Raw genomic sequence first — 23,179 nt, 5'->3', positions numbered from 1 at the left:
CCTAGGGTACACAATATATGAAAAGAAATCACAACTGGTACCCTCTCAAAAGATAACATTCCTGGGTGCAGGCTTGGATACAGCTGCCCAGATGGCTTTCCTCACGCCAGACAAACAAAGGCAACTGACTACTTACTTCAAACTGATGGCAACAAAAACCCAGTTATCTGCAAGAAAAACTCTGCAGGCTTTGGGGTTCATGGCACCCTGCATCCTACTGATTCAATATGCAAGACTGCATATGAGGAAACTACAATGGTACCTAAAAAGTTTATGGAGTCAACATTGTCACAGTCTGGAAACAATGAGTCCTCTCATTCCCTGCCTACAACAGGGGTTTCTATGGTGGGCAAAGGCATGTCACCAAAACATGGGATGGGCTTTCTCTCTACCCCCTGCCAGCCAAACCTTAACAACAGATGCATCAGATTATGCATGGGGGGGCCACCTGGTGGGAAGATGCATTCAGGGCATATGGACCCCAAAACAAATGCATCTGCATATCAACCAAAAAGAGATGTTAGCTGTTCAAAATGCCCTGACAGCCTTCAAGGACCTACTTTATCCAGGACAACTACTGATAAAGACGGACAACACCATGGTTATGTGGTATATAAACAAGCAGGGGGCACACATTCATACCCCCTTTTCAGACTAGCCATGGCACTGTGGGACACAGCCTTGACTTACCAAGTACATCTTCAAGCTCAATTCCTGCCAGGAAAGCAAAATACTCTGGCAGACGATTTAAGCAGAAACCTTATGGACCCTCACGAGTGGAAACTAGATCCACAAGTCTTCAGCATGATAACAAAGAAATGGGGGAGCCCGGACATAGACCTATTTGCCTCTCCTCGAAATTATCAACTGAAAAAATTCTGCACAAGGACTTATCACAGACAAGCATGGAAAGTGGACGCCCTGTCCTTCAGTTAGAAAAACCTATCAGTTTACGCCTTTCCTCCTCTGCCTCTTCTTCCCAAGGTCCTACTAAAAGTCAGACAAGAGAAACCAAAGATGATACTAATTGCCCCGGACTGGCACCGCCAATTCTGGTATCCAGTCCTAAGGAAGATGTCTCAATTCCCAGCTAGGTGCTTACCTCAAATACCTCACTTACTCTCTCAGCAAAACAATCAGATCCTGCACAATCAGCTCCAAACACTGAACCTGGCAGCATGGCTGGTCATGTAGTTATTCAAACACCTCTCAGTAAAGCTGTGATGGATGTCATTTTGGAAGCCAGAAGGCCTAGTACTAGAGAATCTTATGCTGATAAATGGAAGAGATTCTGTGCTTGGAACCAAGCACAAGGAACTGATACAGCAGAGCCAAATATTCCTCAGATTTTACAATACTTGACTGAGATGCTTGACAAAGGCCTATCTTTTTCATCAATTAATATCCATGCCTCTGCCATCTTGGCTCATTACAACACAGAGCCACCAATCTTTTCTCATCCTTTACTAAAGCAGTATCTTAGAGGGGCCAAAAATGTAAGGCCTCCCAGAAGATCCCCAATTCCTGCATGGGACTTCAATTATGTGTTGGAAAAGCTCACCCTGCCTCTATTTGAACCAGCTGCTTCTGCAGATCTAAAGTTCTTATCATGGAAAACAGCTCCTGGCAATTACTTCAGCAAGAAGAGTCTTAGAGCTACAGGCCCTCATGGCTGTGGGGACTTTTATCATATTTTACCCAGACAGGGTGTCCCTGAGGACCAATCCTTCATTTATGCCTAAGGTGGTTTCCAGTGTGGCTCTTAACCAAACTATTCATCTGCCAACTTTTTATCCAAATCCACAGAACAAGGGGGAGAGGATTCTGCATTCCTTGGATGTACACAGACAACTAAGATTCTACTTGAGCAGGACTAAAGCTCTAAGAAAAACTGAGCAGTTACTAGTGACATTTGCTGCAGGATCAGAGGGAAAGGCTATTTCAAAGCAAATTATTTCAAACTGGATAAGCCACTGCATTTCTTTATGCTATTTACACCATGGCAAACCTGTGCCCAAAGGCATTAGGTCTCATTCCACCAGGGCTGCAGCTACATCAGCAGCTTTTCTCAGAGGAGTACCAACCAAAGACATTCTAGAGGCTGCTACTTGGAGTTCTGGTTACACTTTTTACAAAGCATTATCATTTGCCTCTCTACTCTAAGTCCAGGACCGGCTTTGCCACTGCAGTTCTGCAGGGCCTTATAGCCACCCCTAATGCAGTTTAGCTCCAGTCTCCCATCCATAGCTTCGGGATTCTACCCAAATGTAATGACTGCAACAGTGAAACACGAAGAACATAGTACAGTTGTGTACACTTACCGTAAATGTAGATGTTCGACTGTATTCACTGTTGCAGTCCAGGTTACCCGCCCACCATCCCCCTTTTATTCTGGAGTTTCTTTTTCCTTCACTATCTTCTACAACCTTTGTGATGTATTTCCTTGTAGATGAAGGTAAAGTTTGTATTGTTGAATGTACATATAGTTTATATATATATATTTGCTACCCGTTTGGGGGGCACCTGACATCTGGGGCAAGAAAAACTAAAGAAATGGCATCGGCTGCTTGTTTTATACCCCTGACGACCTGACGTCATGGAAGAGGAGACAGCAACCGACGCAGGACCCAAGACTTTGGAATTCAGGCTGACTGAGGGCAACCTGCCAGCAGATTACCCAAATGTAATGACTGCAACAGTGAATACACTTGAACATCTACATTTATGGTAAGTGTACACAACTGTACTTTACCCTCCCTCCTGCCCCCTGACTTCTCTTGGCTCTACCTTTCCTTTTTGTTAGGTGTATTTAAATTTTCTGTTGTATTTGCTTTTTGTTGTAGGTGTACCATAACATATAATTGCTTCCCATTGTGGGGGCACCTGACCTGCTATTCATAATGGTATTCTGTTCTGTTCTGCTCTGATTTTTCCGCAGTTGCCATGGAAAGGGAGTGCAATGTTAGGATCCATTGCACAAGATTGGTGAGGATGAGGGAGGCATGTGGTATGTATACAGTACTGCTAATTCTTCAATTATGTGTAACTTAAAGGTTTAACGTAAAATCTCTATACCGGTGGCACACATGCCTGGCTGTAAACTGTAATCTGTATAATTGGAACATGCATATGTGCAATATATACACATGTAAAGGTGTACTTTCTGCAATTTGTAGTATAGGGTGCATCTGTTAGGAGCTTCTAGTCTTAAAAGTAGTAGTTATCCATTTCTGTTACAGGGTGGTAGTCTTAAGAGTAAAGGTTAAGATAATAGAGTCAAATAATTATATTAATACATTGCCAACTTCACCCCATCCATGGTGTCCACTGATCTCTTCTGCCCATCACATCCCTGTGTCTTGTCTTGTTTGTCTTTTCTGTCTGCAATTGCTTCCTTACCTATCCAACCTACCAGACCCAGACATACCTATGTCCCTTCCCCAACCTTCCTCTCTCTCCCAAAATAAGAAAATAAAAAAATGGGCACCTGTTCCACAAAAAAAAAAAAAAAAAAACGTCCCATACATAGCTCCCCACTTTGCACGTGTGTCTTCTTGACACACTTAATTTGGTCCAATTGGCTATACAACATGATGTGTTGTGGTCACCCCTCTCTCTCTCTCTCTGTGGAGGCGACAGTCCAAATTCAGCTAATATTCTGCATATGTTATCAGATGTTCTTCATCTCACATTGCTGCAGTCCTTACTTATGGGGTAGTCCGCTGTCCTCGGTCGGCCCGAATACCAAAGTATTAGGCTGACGTCGGTCATGGGCGCCTAGATCTGACATCAGAGCGTCAGGGTATAAAGGCGCATGACCGACGTCATATCCTTAGTCTTTTTTGCCGCATGGTCTGATGCAGAAGCAGCGTTGCAAGTGCCATTCGGCGTTCTGAAATTTTTCGCTGGAGTTTCAGACCGATACCAAGTTGGCTAAGTACCCGTTGGGGAATATTTTTGTTTTTCTTGCCTCAGTTACTACCGGATGTCAGAAAAAGTGAATAATTGTATTTCTTGTGGGAAACAGATACCACATAGGGATTACCACTCTTTGTATTCCTTGTTTGGGACCGAGCACGAAGTCGGGTGTCGGTTTTGTGCTAGGTTTAATAACCGCTCTATCAAACGGAGGTTACATTGCGCTAGGTTAGTCTTTGGCAAGAGGTGTAATTATAATATGCCGTCGGATGTTCCGACGCCTGCTTCTACTAAGAAGCGCAAAGACAAATCTTTAAAGCCTAGGCAGGATGATTCGTCCATTTCGGACGCCGGACCTTTAGAAGCTACAGCTGAACAGGTGGATCCGGCTGAAGTTTCTGTTGAGTCCCAGGGGGAAACTTTGATTTTACAGGATGTGGCCTCTCAGGAGGCAGGCCAGGCGGAAGGGGCCTCTCAGGTTACTATTCTCCCTTCTATGCCTAAGGTGGTTAGGCCTTCTGCTACTGTTTCTAAGGCTCCTTCTAAGGGCAGGTCTGTCTTGCCTTCCTCTGGTGTCAGTTCTGGTTCTTCAGGGTCTGTGCCTAGAAAGCACATGCTTAAAATGGCAGAGGATTTGATTACTTTAATTAGAGGTTCTATTCTCCTGATAAAAGGCCCAGGATGGAGCCAGAGTTGGAAAGTTTGGAGCAGGCCTCAGATGATTCAGAGTCTTCTGCTGAAGACATTCAAGATTTCCTCCTTATTCTGATTCTGATGCAGAGGATTCCACTCCTTCTGCTTCTCCTCCAGAGGATTTTTCATTTTCAGAAACTCTGCATTCCATGAGGGAGCATTTTCAGTGGGAGGGACAGGATTACTCTGATTCACGGAAGAGACTTAGGGAGTTCTTGTTTTACCACAGCATAGACCCTTAGCTATACCTCCGGTTTTGGATGTTGTTTCAGATGTTTTTCGAAGCTTCCCTTAATCCAGATTCTGTGCCTCCTGCCCCAGTTAAACCGGACAGGTATTACAGGGTGCCTGAGGCTCATAAATATCTGTATAAGAGTCTTAGGGCGGACCCAGAAACTATTAGTCAGGGGCCTAAGGGTGTTAGAGCCTCTGTTGTTAAGAATCCGGTTCCTCTGGATAAGGAAGCTAGAGCTTTGGATAGATGGGGTAAGAAGGTGTATACCTCTTCTTCTTTAGCAATGAGAGCTTTGAACTGCCAGTTTCATATGTTGAAGTATCAGAATTTTCTCCTTTCTCAGCTAAGGTCTAAAGTGGATGCTTTGGCAGAGGGCATAGAGTGTAAAGAATTGCAGGATTTAGTGCATGTTTCTGAACAGGTGGGTAAGCACTCTTTGCAATGTGGTTTTGATGCTTTACAGGCTTCTTCTAGGGTGGCTGCCACTGGTTCAGTTATTCGTAGGCACGCCTGGCTTAAGGATCAGAATTTGTCTGAGCATGTTAAGTCTAGAATTCTGGATGCCCCTTTACAGTCTGAAGTTTTGTTTGGTCCTCCTGTGGAGTCAGTCTTAAAGAAAATGGAAGACAAGGCTAAGTCTATGCAGACTGTTAAAGATTTTTGCAGGTACAACCTCCAAAGTTTAGTAGAAATTGGCCTACTAAGGGGTGGACGCCTTCTTCTGATTCTCAGTCTAGGGGTAGATCTAGGCGTGGTAGGGGCAGAGCTCAGAGTACTTTCAGGCCGAGACAATGGAGTTCGCCTGCTCAATCTGCTGGTGAGGGCAGGGCCAGTCCTTTCGTAAACAGGCCCAATGACCTACATTTTCAGTTGCCAGATTCTTCTTGCCTGGCAGCTCCTTTGGGAGGAAAGTTGGCTCTTTTCAAGCAAAATTGGCATTTAGTCACCCAGGACAAATGGGTATTGGACATTATAAACCGAGGTTACAAGTTCTATTTCCATACCATGCCTCCTTTCAAAGGCATGCCAGACGCCCCTCCTCGGCAAAGGATAGAGGCTCAGACAAATTTCTTTACTTCTTCAAATAGGAGCTATACAGCCAGTTCCTCTGTCAGAAGTGGGCCTAGGATTTTATTCTCGCCTGTTTCTAGTTCCAAAGAAAGGGAACACATGGAGACCAATTTTGGATTTATCTATCCTCAACACTTACCTGGACATTCCAAAGTTCAAGATGCTGACTTTACAACAACTTTTACCTCTGTTGGGAAAAGATCACTGGATGGTTACTCTGGACCTCAAAGAGGCTTACCTTCATGTTCCTATCAGACCCAGTTGCAGGAGGTACCTGCGTTTTCGGGCTGGAAATTTACATTATCAGTTCTCTGCATTGCTCTTTGGCTTATCTACTGCGCCCAGAGTGTTCACAAAGGTTCTGGCTCCAGTGATAGCATTTTTCAGACTAAGAGGAATACAGATTTATCCTTATTTGGACGATTGCCTGATTATTGCACAAGAAAAGGATGAACTTCTTCATCATCTACAGTATGTGATGGCAGTGTTAAGATGCCTGGGGTATTCTGTGAACGAAACAAAGTCCAGTCTAGTACCCTCTCAGGACATGTGCTTTCTGGGTGTGAGACTGAATACAGCTTCCCAGATGGCCTTTTTGACCCCGGACAAACAAAGAAGCCTTTCTCTTTATTTCCATCAAATGTCTCTACGGTCCAGGCTGACTGCAATGACAGTCCTTCAAGCCTTGGGGTTCATGGCATCTTGTATTCTGGTGCTTCCCAATGCCAAATTGCATATGAGGAAGCTTCAATGGTATCTCAAAATGTATGGACACAGCACTGCCAAGATCTAGACACTGTCATTCAGATAATACCTTGCATGCAGGAGTTTTTGGGGTGGGCTCAGGAATGTCACCTAAACAAGGGACTCTCTGTGACCCGCCAGAGGCGAGTCAGATTCTAATGACAGATGCCTCGGACAAGGCTTGGGGAGCACACCTCAATGGAAAATGGGTGCAAAACACGTGGCCTGTCAAACTCCAACATTTGCATATCAACTTGAAGGAAATGTTAGCAGTCCAGTTTGCATTGATGGCTTTCAAAGATTTACTTCACCCAGGGCAGGTGTTGATTCAAACAGACAACACTACTGTCATGTGGTACATCAACAAGCAGGGGAACCCATTCTTACCCTCTTTGCAGGCAAGCGATGATTCTGTGGGAAACTGCTCTCAATCTACACCTCAATCTTCAGGCAAGGTTTCTACCAGGAGCACAGAACTCCTTAGCAGATGTATTGAGCAGACAAATAGCGGATCCTCACGAGTGGAAATTGGATCCTCATGTATTTCAACAGTTGACAGTGTTATGGGGAACTCCAGACATAGATCTGTTCGCTTCTCCACTAAATTACCAGTTGCCAAAGTTTTGCACAAAAATGTTTCATCACACAGCTTGGAAGGTGGACGCTCTATCATTCAGTTGGAACAATCTGCATGTATATGCCTTTCCACCTCTGCCTCTTCTTCCCAAGGTGCTCTTGAAGGCCAGACAAGACAAGCCAACCATGATTTTGATAGCACCGGATTGGCCTCGACAACACTGGTACCCACTACTGAGGAGCTTAGTACGAGAACCTCCATGGGCTCTGCCTTTGATTCCGCACCTTTTGTCTCAAGAGGACAGTCACTTCCTCAATGTCAAGATTCAGTCTCTACATCTAACAGCCTGGCATATTCTGTTTTAGACTCTGGAGGGTCTCAGCTTCCACAACAAGTTTTGAATGTTATTTTGGAGGCCAGGAGGCCTAGTACCAGGAAAGTTTACGCTGATAAATGGAGGAGATTTTTTCTTTGGAGCAAAGGAAAGGACTTTGAAGTCTCCAAACCTGATTTAAGTGTTGCTCTTCAATATCTTACTGAGTTATTGGACTAGGGTTTGTCTTTCTCCTCAATAAAGGTCCATGCTGCAGCCATTTCTGCTCACTATGATTGTGACCCTCCTTTATTCTCTCATCCTTGGTTTAAGCAATTTCTTAGAGGGGCAAAGAATATAAGACCCCCACGTAGAGCTCCTACTCCTGCTTGGGATCTCAATTTTGTGTTGGAAAAACTTACTCTACAACCTTTTGAGCCTGCAGCTACGGCCGAGTTAAAGTATTTGTCATGGAAAACTGCTTTTTTGTTGGCCATTACCTCTGCAAGAAGGGTTTCTTAATTACAGGCCCTCATGGCAGTGGAGCCTTTCCTGATTTTTCATAAGGATAGGGTATCTTTGCGTACTAATCCATCCTTTATGCCTAAGGTGGTTTCTAGTGTGGCCTTAAATCAAACTATTCATTTGCCTACTTTTTATGCAAACCCCCAAAATAAAGGGGAGAAAATTTTGCATACTTTGGATATTCACAGGCAGTTGCGTTATTATTTGAGCAGAACCAAGGAGTTCAGACAGTCTCAGCAATTGTTTGTTTCTTTTGCTTTGGGTTCAGAGGGTAAACCTGTTTCAAAACAAACTATTTCTAAATGGATTGGGTTTTGTATTTCTTTCTGTTATTCCCATCATGGTAAGGAGATTCCTGCTGGAATCAGGCCTCATTCCACTAGGGCTACTGCTACTTCTACGGCCTTTCTAGGGGGTAGCTACAAAGACATTTTGGAGGCAGCTACTTGGAGTTCAGTGCATACCTTTTCTAAACATTACCACCTTCCTCTTTATTCTAAGTCTAGGGCTGGATTTGCCACTGCAATTTTACAGGGCATTTTAGCGGCCCCTAATGCTTTATGATTTTACCATCCTCCCTTTCCGGTTGTTTTGGGTTTCTACCCATAAGTAAGGACTGCAGCAATGTGAGAGGAAGAACAAAGAACAGTTTTGTACCTACCATAAATGTAGATGTTCAAGATCCACATTGCTGCAGTCCAATTTACCCTCCCTCCTTCCCACTGTAGTTAGACTTGGTGTTATGCTTTAGGTGATGGTTGTTGTTGGGCATGTTTTTGGGAGGTATTCTGTTTTTGGCTGTGGCCTTTCTGGTTTGGCCTTCTGACATCTGGGGCAAGAAAAGACTGAGGATATGACGTCGGTCATGCGCCTTTATACCCTGACGCTCTGATGTCAGATCTAGGCGCCCATGACCGACGTCAGCCTAATACTTTGGTATTCGGGCCGACCGAGGACAGCGGACTACCCCATAAGTAAGGACTGCAGCAATGTGGATCTTCGAACATCTACATTTATGGTAGGTACAAAACTGTACTTTTCTACTGTTGAAGAAATGGATAGCTATGGTTCTTTCCTATCTCCCTCCTGCACATTCCTGTATTGATTTCCATTTGTTTATCCCCCCTGCTTGCTCTTCATTTCACCACTGTCATATCTTCCACATTTTTTTCTTTAATGCATTATTGCGCAATGGTCACATCACACACCAAAGCGCAGCAACAGTAATATGAAAGAACTAAAAAGTGTTAGATTCAGTTGTATTTGAACCCAGTACCATCTGGCCCCAAAAAGAAATGTATCACTGAATTAACTGCATTAATACATGCCACCACAGAGTCAGTTACATAGATAGGTGTATTCCAGATACTCACTACTAAGTGTAGCTAGGGAAACTGGCGGGGAACCAAACTGTTTATGTGTTGAACACATAAGAGAAGATATTAATTTGGAATATATCTGCACAGACGAGTACTGTTTTTTAGATAATATGCCTGCATTTGATCAGCTAAATATTGCATATGCTGACATGCAGTGTGAATAGTCTGTTTAATGTTTTTTTTACATTTATTTTGATTAGCACACACTTTTACACTTTTATCTGTCTGCATTACTTACATGTGTACTGTTCATTTGGGGGAGGCAGAGCAAACGTGCATTTCTGTTAAATGGATTATGTTGGTATTGTTGCTCTCCTTTTGTTGCATCCAGCCTGTATCTGTGCTGCTACATGTTAAGGTCATCTTTGTACAAATCTCACACCTTTTACTTTTTTATTCTGTCCGTGTGGACTCTTTTCCATGTATTCCAAAAGTTTTGGAAATCATGGGGAACACCAGTATGGAGTCTACACAGTTGCTTTATAGCATGTTAAATAGCTCAACCATGTTAAATTGGTTAAGTAGCTTGTAATTCAGCTGCTTATGCTGTAATTAGCATGTTGCAGTGTTAACCTTGTTTGCACGGGGGTGTGCACCTTCACACAGCACTTACTGAATCTAAACATTTCCACGTCCATGCGCTTATCGCTCTGTGACTCACACACTGTGGAATCCCCCTGTATACTTATACAGGTAGAACACACACAGATTTTATCGAGCATGCAGAACATGACTGCCATCAAAGATCGTATTTGTAAGTTGAAGAACAGAAAAGAAAAAAATATTGAGCTGTATATTATTGCCTACTCAAGTTCACACATTTAACTCTCTGAAAACCCCCTATCCCCTTTGTGATTAATTTCCTTTTGAAATGTAATCAAGGTTCTGTTAGAAAAAAACACTAGGTTTGCACATGGAATTACTAATGATGGTAGGTTTATTATTTATCAAATTGTGCTGTCCCACTAGGATTAAAGAAAGTATCTACTGCTTCGCAGCTGCTGCCGGAAAGCATGACATATCAGATGTAGGCATAGAAGGGATACCCCATTATCTTGGCCTGTTTTTCTTTGGTCAATACCTATTAACCCTGAGTCACTTGGTGAGTGGTGGTTATATTGATGGATGTAACTGCACAGTTATGTCAGATAATGGTGTGTAGCACCTTGGATTACTTTGTGTAGGTGCACCTGTCTCTATAAAACCAGAAACAGAAGTATGTATCTTAATAGTGGCATAAAATGACATTGTTAACAAAGGAACTTGACAAGAGAGAGCAGGAAAATGTTTACAAAACAGTCAGGGCTGGTGTTAGCATTTTCGGGACCCCCAGCAAGTGACAAGCTGGGGCCGCTGGGAGATTTCAGTCTAAATATCACCCTGTCACTGCCACCCCTCCTAAGCAACCTTTTAGTTCATGCCACAAAATTTAGCAGTAGTACGCACCGACTGATAATGCTCTCACATTACAACAGGCCTATGTACCACATTGTGCTGGACCATCTCACAAAGCGACATTCACAGTCACTGACATTTAGTTGCAACAATGATACATTACAATAACTCTATGTACAGGATTGGACTTAGGTGAAATTGCATCCTAGGCACTGCCTACTTTTTCAGCACCACCCCCCTCCTCACAGACATATCCTCCAGTGCCCCCATCTGTTTGCCTCTCATCTTGGGCTCCTCATACCATGCACATTGCTTTTTTTTCCCCTTTCCTCACTCTTCAGCTTTTTCAAGATGCCACAACTTTCTAAGTGCGCAGATGTGAATTTTAAAGTTTTCTTCTTTTTACACAACCTTTCCATCAAGTGATGACTCAAACAGAAATGATGATTAAGGAAAGAAATTCAGTGTGGTTCAACTGTAGTTTTCCTTGCATCCTTTCAACACACCTTTCCTGACCAAGAAGAGCAGTAATAACTATTTAGGAAATAACTCAATTATGTTGGTGCCCCCAGAAGTTATAGGGGTTATAGATTCTCTGGGATGCATTTTACAGCATTTTCCCAACCTTTTAATCCAGCAGTGGTCTGAACAAAGATCATGAGTAAGAAAAGAATATCAGTCCTAAGACCTACGTTGTGCCCAAAGCTTAATGTTCAGAGCTGACAAAATAGGAGCTCACAGAAAACTAACAAATCAGTTGCTGTTATACAGGTCCTGTCTGGAAATGCAGCCTGCATCCCTAAGCCCCACCACCCAAAACAAAAAGACAGTCACTGCCTATGCATTCCTCTGGTGTTAGATTGAGATGAAAGCAGAGGTTCAAATTGCTACAGTCATGTATTTCAAGTGACTACTGACATACATATACATAGCATGCCTCCTCACCCCTAAAGGCAGCCATGTGTATACGTGCCTGATGTGTGATTGTGAAAAAAGTAAAAAAACATAATTACAGTAGTGTATCCTACTTCGTTGCTCCTAGACACTATACTGCTCCTACACAAGCTATAGTAATTTTCTTTGTACACCTCCGTGTTCTGCTGAGAAAAGTAAAAAAAAAAAAACAATGACTACACTGTCCCCTGCCCAAACACAAACAATACTGACCTCCAGTGCACATCTCTAAGGTTTGACTGTGATAAAAATTAAAGTAGTAATAATCACACAATCCCCAGCACCCCTGCATAATCTACATCAGCTTTCTGTAAAAGCACACATCAGCAGTGCTGCTTTTAGAATGGGTCCAGTTAAGAGCAGAGGCCATTATCAGCTTAATACTAAAAGGGTCATATCATGCCTTTTTCAGGTTAAAGAGACTAATTAGAAAATTAATTCATTTTTTCTCCTCAGTTTTCCCCAACCAGTAGCAAATGTTGTGGGGGCTCCACACAGTCAAGGATGATTAAGGGAGCCCTCTGTACAATTTATACAGTCTGAGGAGTGGGGGCCGACTAGACTCATAGATGTTCTAAGTGTTTGAATGTTGTGTGATATATTGTATGCCTTATTTTTGAAATATAATTACTTGTTAGCTGAATACTTTACTGAAACCCTGAAGAATAATGAGTGTATCCTGGCATTATTGGGTGTGTGCACAGATAAAAATCTGTGATACTTTTTGCACACACACACACACACACACACACACACACACACACACACACACACACACACACACACACACACACACACACACACACACACGCACGCATAAGCTATTAGCAATACTAGTTTAGCACTTATTTAAGCAAATAGCAACACATGGTGCAACAGTGATACTGCTATGCCAGATCAGTAACTTTGGTTTAGCAGTCACCAAACCACAGCAAGGATAAGTCATTTTTATTTACCTCATTGAGGAATAATACATACCTGTCACTGTCCCTGATTTCAGAAACCTTCCCCGACTTTGTCTCATAATTTTGCTCTGTCCTTCGTAAAAGGTTTGCTTTACTGGTAAATCGTTCAGTATTACAGTCAATAAAATCAGACAGAGATTTATACTTCTTATTGTCTAAAAATGCATGTCAATGCAAAAGGTGTTATTCTATTAACATTTTAAGTGATTTAGAGTAATACTTAAAACATGTTCCTGATTTTGAGCCTTTAGTCTGCTATTATTTTTGGCATTGCTGAGAATTCTTCAGCAACAAAGCTGAATAGTATACTATCTGAAAACAGTTTCTGATGTATACATAGTAAACTGAAGTGTTAGCTTACTTATTTTACTGTTATGTAACTAGTACTAATATAACTTTAAGGCTACTAGTTTGTGTTTGGAACTCGAAATTATCATGTCTGTATGAATTCAACCTGCCTTGTCCAACAAGGTTCAAGGAGTTCAAGTAAATGCTTTCTAAGGGAGGCACACATATACACCTGCACACACACACACACACACACACACACACACACACACACACACACACACACACACAGATGTTACAAAATATCCACTTAAGATAACTTGCAGTGGTTGGTGCCCCCCAGGAACAGGGGCCCCACCAACCGCAGGGTTCACTGGTGCCTAAAGCCAGTAATGAAAACAGTTTCTGAAAATGTATACATCGTAAACTGAAGTGTTAACTTACTTATTTAACTGTTATGTAACTAGTACTAATATAATTTTAAGGATACTAGCTTTTGTTTGGAACTCGAAATCATCATGTCTGTATGAATTCAACATGTCTTGTCCGACAAGGTTCAAGGAGTTCAAGTAGGTGTTTTCTAAGGGAGGCACACATATACACCTCCACACACACACACACACACACACACACACACACACACACACACACACACACACACACATGCACACTTGCACATGCACCCGCACACACACACATGGACATGCACCCACACATTCACACACACACACACACACACACACACACACACACACACACACACACACACACACACACATGCACACACACATGCACACACACACACACACACACACACACACACACACACACACACACACACACACACACACACACACACACACACACACACACACACACACACACGCACACACACATGCACACACATATGCACATGCGTGCACACACACACGTGCACACACATGCACGTGCACATAAACACCCACACACCCACACCCACACACACACACACACACACACTCAAATAGGCAGGTTTACATATTTAGCAGAACAAGTTTTTATGTCTGATTGTAGCTGATATTTCATAATGGGCAGTAACCAAAGATGGATAGTGGATTTCAGCTCCCAAATAGTACATTCAAAATATGATCGCAATGAACTCAAGTATGTTCACTTTCATTTACCTGTATGAACTTATAGAGGGCATACAATCCTCATAGTAGAGTAGCAATATTTTTGCTTTGCATTTATATTATATTATATTTTAAATATAAAACTGCACTATAGAGAAGTTTTTGTTCATGTTTCCTCCTGTGCTCATTTACTATGTCAACATCTTTCTGGTTCTGTTGCAGAGGAGATCTGTACTTTGGTGATTGCCGAAACCTTTCCTGAGGATGCAGGAACATTCTCGTGTGTGGCATGCAACCAGTTTGGATCAGTAACAAGCACAGCACAACTTTTCGTTTGCCCTGGTATGTATAAATTAAAAGAACTGTGCAAAGCAACTGTGTTTGGTGGCCTCAACACACTTGGGAGTCAAAAAATGAAAGATTTATGGATAATGAGTTGCCAAATACCTCTCAAAAGTAAAATTGTTTTCTTTCAAAATGTGTCATTTTTCAAGATTAGAGTCATTTAAAATGATTAATTCTGGGTGAGTAAAAACTGAATAAGGACTAGTCAGAGATTTATGACTTCTACATCTTTATTCCAAAAATAACCAATAAAAAAATGAGAAGGATTTCAGAAAGTGTATTTTCTTTAAGCCTAGGCTGTTGTGCTTTGCTATACAGAGTGCAAATAAAAGCAATATTATATCCCATAAGTGTGTGCAAAATTTCCAAATTAACTGTACCATGATTTTTTTCTAGTAAAATGTATCTTGTTATGAAAATATTCACAGAATTTCAAATTCAAATAAAAGTACTACAGTTCCTACAATACTTCCTCATTGTAACATGATTTTACACTAGTGAAAATTATGTGTTTACGTCTGCCACAGATATTTTTAATTTAGATGTCCTTTCTCAGTGTTAATCATATTCTGTGATGTATGATGTGGCACACTTGCCTTTGGTGCTAGAAACATAGAAGGTTGTTTTCTATTCCTATTCCAGCCGATTGCATTAATTATCCATAACTGACACCACAGTGCAGTATTTAGGGGTGCTACACTCCTCAGTGTGCTGTCCTTTGGATGAGACGTTAAACCGAGGCCCCACCTGCCAGAGCAGGTGATAGCTTAGATGAATGTACAATATCCTATGGCACTTGTCAAAAAAGAGTATTGGAATTTCCTCATTGTTCTGGCCAAATTTCCCATAGTCTGTAAAAATAGCACATTCGGGGTACCCTGAAAAGAAATCATTAGCCTAATGCAACTAACGTGGTCTACAAAAGCAAAAAATAAATAATAAATAAATAATTCAAATGACCATTTGATAATGTGAGTTGACCTTTAACAGTGCCCCCTGTGGGTGCAACATTGAATATAACCTCCTCATACCCTGTGCCATAGTTCTTATTATAATTTCTGTCTCCTAATTCTCTGTGTATGTGTAAGCCTTTTTACCTGTTCACATCATCCTTGTGCCAGGGTTAAATAGGGAGTGCAGCCTTAGACTTTACAGCACTTACTTTGTTCTTGAACTGGGAGTTATGTCTGCAAGAATAGATGACAACGTTATGAAACTGTACCCTTGAAATTTACTTACAGGAGATTCTGCTACCATAGCTTTACAGTCAGAGCACCCCAAAAAAGGAAAACTAAAGGAGTGAAAACCTAACTTACTTAAAACAACCCTTTCAAAGATCATCTGAATACTATGTATGAATGGAAAGTTTTTATTTATGTATGTGTGCATGCATATGTGTGTGTGTGTGTGTGTGTGTGTGTGTGTGTGTGTGTGTGTGTGTGTGTGTGTGTGTGTGTGTGTGTGTGTGTATTTATTTATTTATTTATTTATGTATTTATTGTAACCAATAGCATTACTTATTTAGACAAAAAAGAATCACACTTCTTTGTTTCTGTGGTGCAGAAACCAACACTTGATTAAAGTTACAGTGAGTTCCATCAGCCAGATGAAAACATGTAAATGCAAACCAGTAGGCTTATATGTATATATATATATATATATATATATATATATATATATATATATATATATATATATATATATATATATATATAATGTGTGTGTGTGGAAATGCATCGGTGGTTCATGCACGTCCATCTTAGTACCATTTAAGAAGAGAAACGTTATGTTATTTTGAAATATCAGTCCTTTCATCAATTTTGATTATAAGCAGAAATCAACTGGCTTCTTTTTGTAAGGAATTTCTTAAAGAGTAACCATGCCATTAAATAATTGATTTAAAGGTGATTCATTAACAAGTATGGAATTGTATTTAAATGAGGATATTACTGTGAATACTGTTTCCCCCGGATTCATGAAGCTCGGCGCAAGGCTGGTGTAAGGCCTGCGCCGGCCGTGCGGCGTATATATGGTGTAGTAGCGCCATATGCATATTAATGAAGGTGCGCTGCCACCACATCCACGTGCATAGGACACGTGTCAATGTCGGCTGTCGATGAGCAACCTAAACTGCTGAATATTATAGTCCGCCTGCAATAGTAATCGCACCTATCAGTGTCCGTGGATAATGAAACGCATGCAAAGCATGCAAGACAGTTCCCGGCCACACAAAATGGAGAACCAAACAGAAATGCACGCAACACAATATGAGTTCCCGTCCATGGAACAAATGATATTTAAAATCGTGTGTCCGTAATGTACTGCACTGTAAGTAGGTATACCCAGCGGAAGTGAAGCGCATCATGTCATCGTGCCGCCAATACACACGTCTAGCCCCATGGCCAGGGTCACCAGCAGTCCCACAGTGGTAGTGATAGTACACAGCTGGGCAGTTGTGGCTATAAAACAACCATAAAGAAACCTGACAGTCCAAATTGTATACCAAACACACACAAACATATGTATATTAAAATGTGCTATACACATGAACAGGAACGTAACCGGCACATACACAAAGGATGCTATATGCGGAACCGGGATATCCAAAAGCAGAACCCATGCATGCAAATGCAATACGCGACAACCCCTGTATAGCACATAACCCGCACCCATGTCTGAATGTCCACCAAATCCAGCTACCAGCCTTGCGCATCCGTACACCTACACATAGCGAGTATTCCCCATATGTAGTAGGAAGTATCGTCCTAGGCAGTGTCAGGATTGCAAATATGTAACCCACGTTTGTAAACATCCCATCACAGTTACGTAAATCCAAATGCCCGCGCGTTCAAGTTTCGGCCAAATATGTGTACATCCCACGTGGGATAAGTAACCTGTTGAAACCTCAGAGTTGTTTACACACCACGGTGTCTAGTACTGTACACATCTGGACAAAACATGTATGTGTAGTCACAATACTGTTCAGTTTCTAGACAGACATGCAAAACATACTACGCAGGATGGAACAGCTGTCCACCATGCAGGTCTCCCCACTAGGGTTGCCACCTGTTCAGATGCCCAAGGTGGGACATCCATTGTAGAAATGTGAGAATTTGCAGGATAAAACATACCCCCGGCCAGTGCAAAGGACAGAATTACACTTGTATGCCAAGATAAAAGCTTATTTCATAGCATTTGAATAGCTTATGCTAACCCAAATAATAGTTATGTGTTCCAGATACAAAATACCTGTATCATGCAACTAGTAAAGAAAATAAGAAATATACTGTTGTCTTAAAATCACAGGACATTTGCCATGTCTTAGGTTTCATCGCAGGACACAACTGTCCAAAGTGGGACTTCCCCTCGCAAAGAGGAACAGGTGGTAACCCTACTCCCCACTGAATTATCGACAGTATATATTCAACTCAATCACATACCGACACCACTTCTCAATCTATTACAGCAACAAAATCTGGATAAAGCCTAAAAGGATGGGTGGACAAATAGGGACAGATGTAATTACTGCTCTCACAAACTTCGAAGGTTCACAGAATAATAGTATGTACATTAGCATGAAATGTTGTGAAGGATGTGGGGTAGTCCCCGAGTATTACAGAGGTCCGTACATTCTTACTGTAACAAACCTTCACATATGTTTACTGTACTACTGCATACCTGTAGTTAATTCATAGCTAATTCATGTCCAAAATAATAATCCTCGTATGAATGAATACTAGAAATAGTCAAATGTGAATGTGAACACCACTCACCGTGGATAATGTATTGTAACCACCCCCACCCATATTATGTATTGCCAACAATATAAGCTGCTGACAGGTGCCCAAACACCTGTGTCTGTAAACACAGGTAAAATAATGTGAATGGGAACACCAACACAACCTGTGTCTGTAAACACAGATAAAATGTTTAAAATGGACAAACTCTGTCCATGTGCTTTGTCTGACATTTGAACACGGTCAGGTCAGTTCCGTTCACCAGGCGGACAAGCCTAAACCCAGATCACCACATGAACACCCTGACAATTAAAGACTTGTATGTGTCAGGACTATAAGCCTTGGGGTTCTGAATATCCCTGCAGTGATGAAATATGCAGCTTGGGTCCAGAGCAGTAGGGAATAGGGAATGTGTAATATGTAGTACCGCATTTTTCCCAGCAGGAGAATGGATGCCTATGTCGTAAGTGAAGCGGTGAGGCATATGTTAATGTAGCTATGTACTATGGGTATGCATATAAATGAGTCAGAACACCAAACGTATATTGGTTACAGCATCCGGCCAACGTGAATGCAGTCCCGGTTCAACTACGACTACAGCACATATAATGTTAAAGTGTAATGAATGCATCTGTGCTGTACAGACATTTAAATATGTAAAGGTGAACGTGTGTTTCGCATATGTCCGTTAACCGGATTACAGATATTTTACTGGTACTGTCACAAGTAATAAAGCCCACGTAAGCACAAAGACTTAGTAAACATATGTAACCCACAATAAGGATATGCATGTGCGCCTGCGCGTAGCCCACAATAAGGAAATGCAAGTGCGCCTGTGCGTGTGTAATCCGCTCACAGCATAGCAAATGAATGCTGGTTTCTACACGTAATGTCTATATATGGATATATACATTTGTGTATAGATTTATATATCCACAGACTTAAACTAAATAAATATATGAAATAAAGAATGTACAGACATATATATATATATATATATATATATATATATATATATATATATATATAAATATAAATATATATATATATATATATATATATATACACTCAAACACATAGAACATCAATTGATATATACCTAACAAACATATAAACAAATGTCCTCGTAGATGTAACACATGTACATAAATAGGTTATACCATAGCTAGTATGGATACACATAACAGACATGCAATTAAGGTAAATACACTGCTGCTCTCAAAACTACTGCCCAGAAAGTATCAGTGTGCCAGATCTGTAAGTCCTACTCTTTAAACATGGATATAGGTGTCCTTTGCAGGACTCCAAAAATAGTGAATCTATAAACGCACTGTCCTGTAATGATTGCTGCAAAGAAGTGTCATCCGCAACTACAATATAGCTGTACATGCAACAGTAGCTTGTGCAAGTGTAATAACACATGAGTTGACAGAATGTAAGACATATGTACCGACATGCGGAGAGTGGATAGTGCTTAGAAGTGTCGTCATACTTTATTATCGCTCACATTAAATATGTGTTATGACTACTGTGGAGGGGTGTCAGGTCTGGGAATCATGGGTATGCAATAATGGGCCTAGGTGCCTAGGTGTTGGTTGGCACAGATTTATGAGGTCCGCCCCATGGGAGTGATTAATATACCTTTGTGGGTATAGCAGATGCCTCTAACTTCCTAAAATGAAGAACCCATCTACTGGATATCGTGTAAACTATTGGGGGAAGACATAGGGAGTTATATTAGTGTCGTGTAAGCGATCATCATGGACGTACATGCGTACAAATAAGATGGTAACCATACCTCTCAATCAGAATAAGACATTTGGACAAAGGCATTTTAAAATAAGTACAAATAGGGAATATCTCAATTATTCCTCTTACAAAGTCAGAACGTTGATAGAATAATGGATCAGTCAATAGTATGAATGTTTTGAGGGTTATTAATTGTAAACAACAAATGTCTGTCATTATTGTCTAACCCCACAGTCCCAAATGACTTCCCACTAAATTACCAGAAAGGCACAATATTATTAAAAAAGGAACAAAATCAGACGTGTAAGTTCGGGACATTTACCCAAAATGTGTACAGTTGAGAGGTATGAAGGTAACCCTGACCTAAATAAATGTACAGAACTAGTGCGATTAGGTGGACAGATGTGAAGAAAGACGTGATGACAAATGACAAAACATGTATAAGTCAAAAGAATGTACCTCGACAAATCTGGATGAATACTAATGTCCTGTGATAGTCAATGTGGAAGGTTAATAGAAACAACATAAATGTGTCCCTCAGGGTGCTATGCAGTGTCCCCGATACAGTGTTCAGTCTCCCACACACGCATGTGAGTTCTGCCACTGACAGAAAGCGCAAATACCGGCGAACACATAAGGTAGATGATAGCAGAATATGTTTTGATCAGCACCTGTTGGCTTTTGTGAGGAACACAACACTCTGGGCGGGTGTGTCCTACAAAAGGAATGTAATGGCATCTGGCCTGTGATTTCTCCATATATTGTGTGTAGTGGTGTAATAAAATGACATATCTTGTATCAGAAACAGATACATGTTATAGGAAACAGTATCATCGACAATACCACTACAAGACAAATCTGATGGTATGAAAAGTGCTGAAGTAGTCAGTTTAGTATTGACCGCAGGTATGTGTGGACTCGTCAAATGTCACAGCTGTACATATAGTTCCTATAGGGCTGTCACCTCTACAAATGATGAAAGTGGGAGGTGCTCTGTAGAAATGACAGACGTAGCAGGTCAAAACATACCTACAGCCATGCTTACTCCACAAATAGACATATTAGCACACATCAAAGCTTAGGCCAGGATTCACGAAGCTTTGGTGGTGTCAGTAGAGTAAGAGTAGAGCAAGGCAAGATGTCCGCCGAGCTATTCAGCAATATCCTGTAGGGGCGTGTAACACAGCCCCTCAAACGAACGTTGCACGGACAATGTTAGGATATGCAAATTACCCCATTTGTAGGTGAAAGCTATGCAAATGGTGTAAAATATGCAATACATGAAACAGTAAGCTGTCTGTGCAAGAGTAGAGGTATGTGCAGAAATGTACACGGATGTTAACCGAGTAACGTTCTGCAAGTAGCTAAATGGAGCAATGTCATCTGCAAATAAAGGATGGTTTAGTTGAAGAAGCATGCCAATGGCCAAATATAATGCCAGTGGCATGTATTCCCATTGGAAATTAATAAAACTCTAGTTGTCCTCCCCCGATCTCCGCTGTTTCAGCATAGCGCAGAGGCGCGAGTACGCGCTGTGCATACAAAACAAGACAAATATATAAAATATACATACAAATTGTAATGTCAGTTAAAAGTTATTGCGTCATGCAGGTGAATGGCAAGCTGAAAACAACATGGCTACTGAGTAGTGGTTGCTATGTGTGGAAGCGCACACTCAGAGATGTAACCAAGCATTAGTAGGCAATCCTATGCAATTGAGGCTGAGGATAGTGAAGCACAATTAGTCATGCCATATGGGCCAAGCCTCTACAGTGTAAGAGTAGGTTAAGGGGACTATCAGCGTAGAAGATAGGTGACATCATGAGTGTGTATGTATAAAACACTGTAATCTTATTGGAGCAGTGTGTCACATGTCTGCTGTCAGTGACCCATCAGTGGAAGAGGCATGTTATGATTAACCTAGGTAAAGTCAGTAAACCGACGGTGTACGCCATGGATATCACTGAAGTTCCTTGCAAACCTGCTGAAGTGTGTTTGCGCCCGTGCAAGCCTGTAAGCCCGAGTAAGCATGTGTGCATGTGTGTCAGCCCGTGTGCGCGACTTGAAGAATGAGTAAGCTACTGTAAGATTGTTGAAGCCCGTGTAATGTTGTGTAAGCCAGTGTAAGTGTTTGTACGCATGTATAAGCCTGTGTGCGCACGTGGAAGCGGATATACACGTTACTGTGCTCCTATGCGCAGCGCTGCTCACTGTGGACACAAACAGTGAAAAGGAAGGTAAACAAATAGCAGTAAGTTAACCAAGAAGAACTACCACAGCTAGCAGGTGAAAACAATTAGACTGAGTATATTACACAGTACAATAGGCCAGCACAGCACAGCATGTACAACTCTACAAACAGTAGTCCACCATGTTTTTCTCAGACACACTGCAACACTGTAGTATACTAAGAGAAGTGCAAACTGTAAAAGCTTAACTGAGACAACATAATGTTAGGGGCTGCCATTGCTATTATACGTCAACATATGCAACATGTGGAGGGTTGTGCCAATGTGAATGTTGCTCAGCATCACACAGTGAGTAGATGGAGAGGAGTGTGCAGGCACAGGGTAACCTACCAGGGGCTACATGAGCTGGAGATAGTAGAGCGCTATAGAGTGGACAGAGACCTCCTGCAGAAGATTGTGGATCTGTGCAGGCCATGTCTCACACACAGAACCAACAGAGGAAACCTATCCCAGTGGAAACCAAGGTATGTGTTGCCCTAAGGATACCAGCAACAGGTACCTTCCAGAGATCAACTGGTGATATGATGTGGATTTTACAAACATCAGCATCCAGGGTACTGCACCAGTTCATGAATGCCATGTCAGCACATGTCAGTGATGATGTATATATCCCCAATTCCCATAAGGTATTGGGCAGCAATATGTGTCGTTTCCACACAATAGTGGAATACCCTAAGTACTGTATGCAATACACTGCACGCACATATGCATCAAAGCACCAGCCAGTGAGTGTGGTAGGGCCTACATCATCCACAAGGGCTTCCCCTCCATGAAGTGGCGGTTTGTGTCTGATGGCCAGCCCATAATAATGAATGTGTGTGCTGGATGCCCTGGAATGCTTCCGATATGTGGCATCTGACGCAGCTGTACAAAACATTTGGCAATGGGGACAACCCTCATGGTCACCTAGTGGGGGATGCCGGATGTGCA

The 23,179-nt window shown here is 41.7% G+C and overlaps 1 protein-coding gene across 4 annotated transcripts in view; it reads left to right on the top strand.

Moving 5' to 3' along the window:
• PALLD (palladin, cytoskeletal associated protein) overlaps nt 1–23,179 on the top strand; it is a 2,901,248-nt gene that overhangs the window by 1,904,689 nt on the left and 973,380 nt on the right. For all 4 annotated transcript variants that reach the window (XM_044062575.1, XM_044062576.1, XM_044062578.1 and 1 more), the window contains one exon: nt 14,392–14,511. In XM_044062575.1, the coding sequence (XP_043918510.1) occupies nt 14,392–14,511 (120 nt within the window). The remainder of the gene's footprint in view (nt 1–14,391; nt 14,512–23,179) is intronic.

This window comes from Protopterus annectens, chromosome 2.part1 (genome assembly GCF_019279795.1).
Source record: "Protopterus annectens isolate FY-2018-M chromosome 2.part1, PAN1.0, whole genome shotgun sequence".
Taxonomy (NCBI): domain Eukaryota; kingdom Metazoa; phylum Chordata; order Ceratodontiformes; family Protopteridae; genus Protopterus; species Protopterus annectens.
Note: the sequence above shows the minus strand (reverse complement) of the source record. Positions and strands in the feature narration are given on the sequence as shown.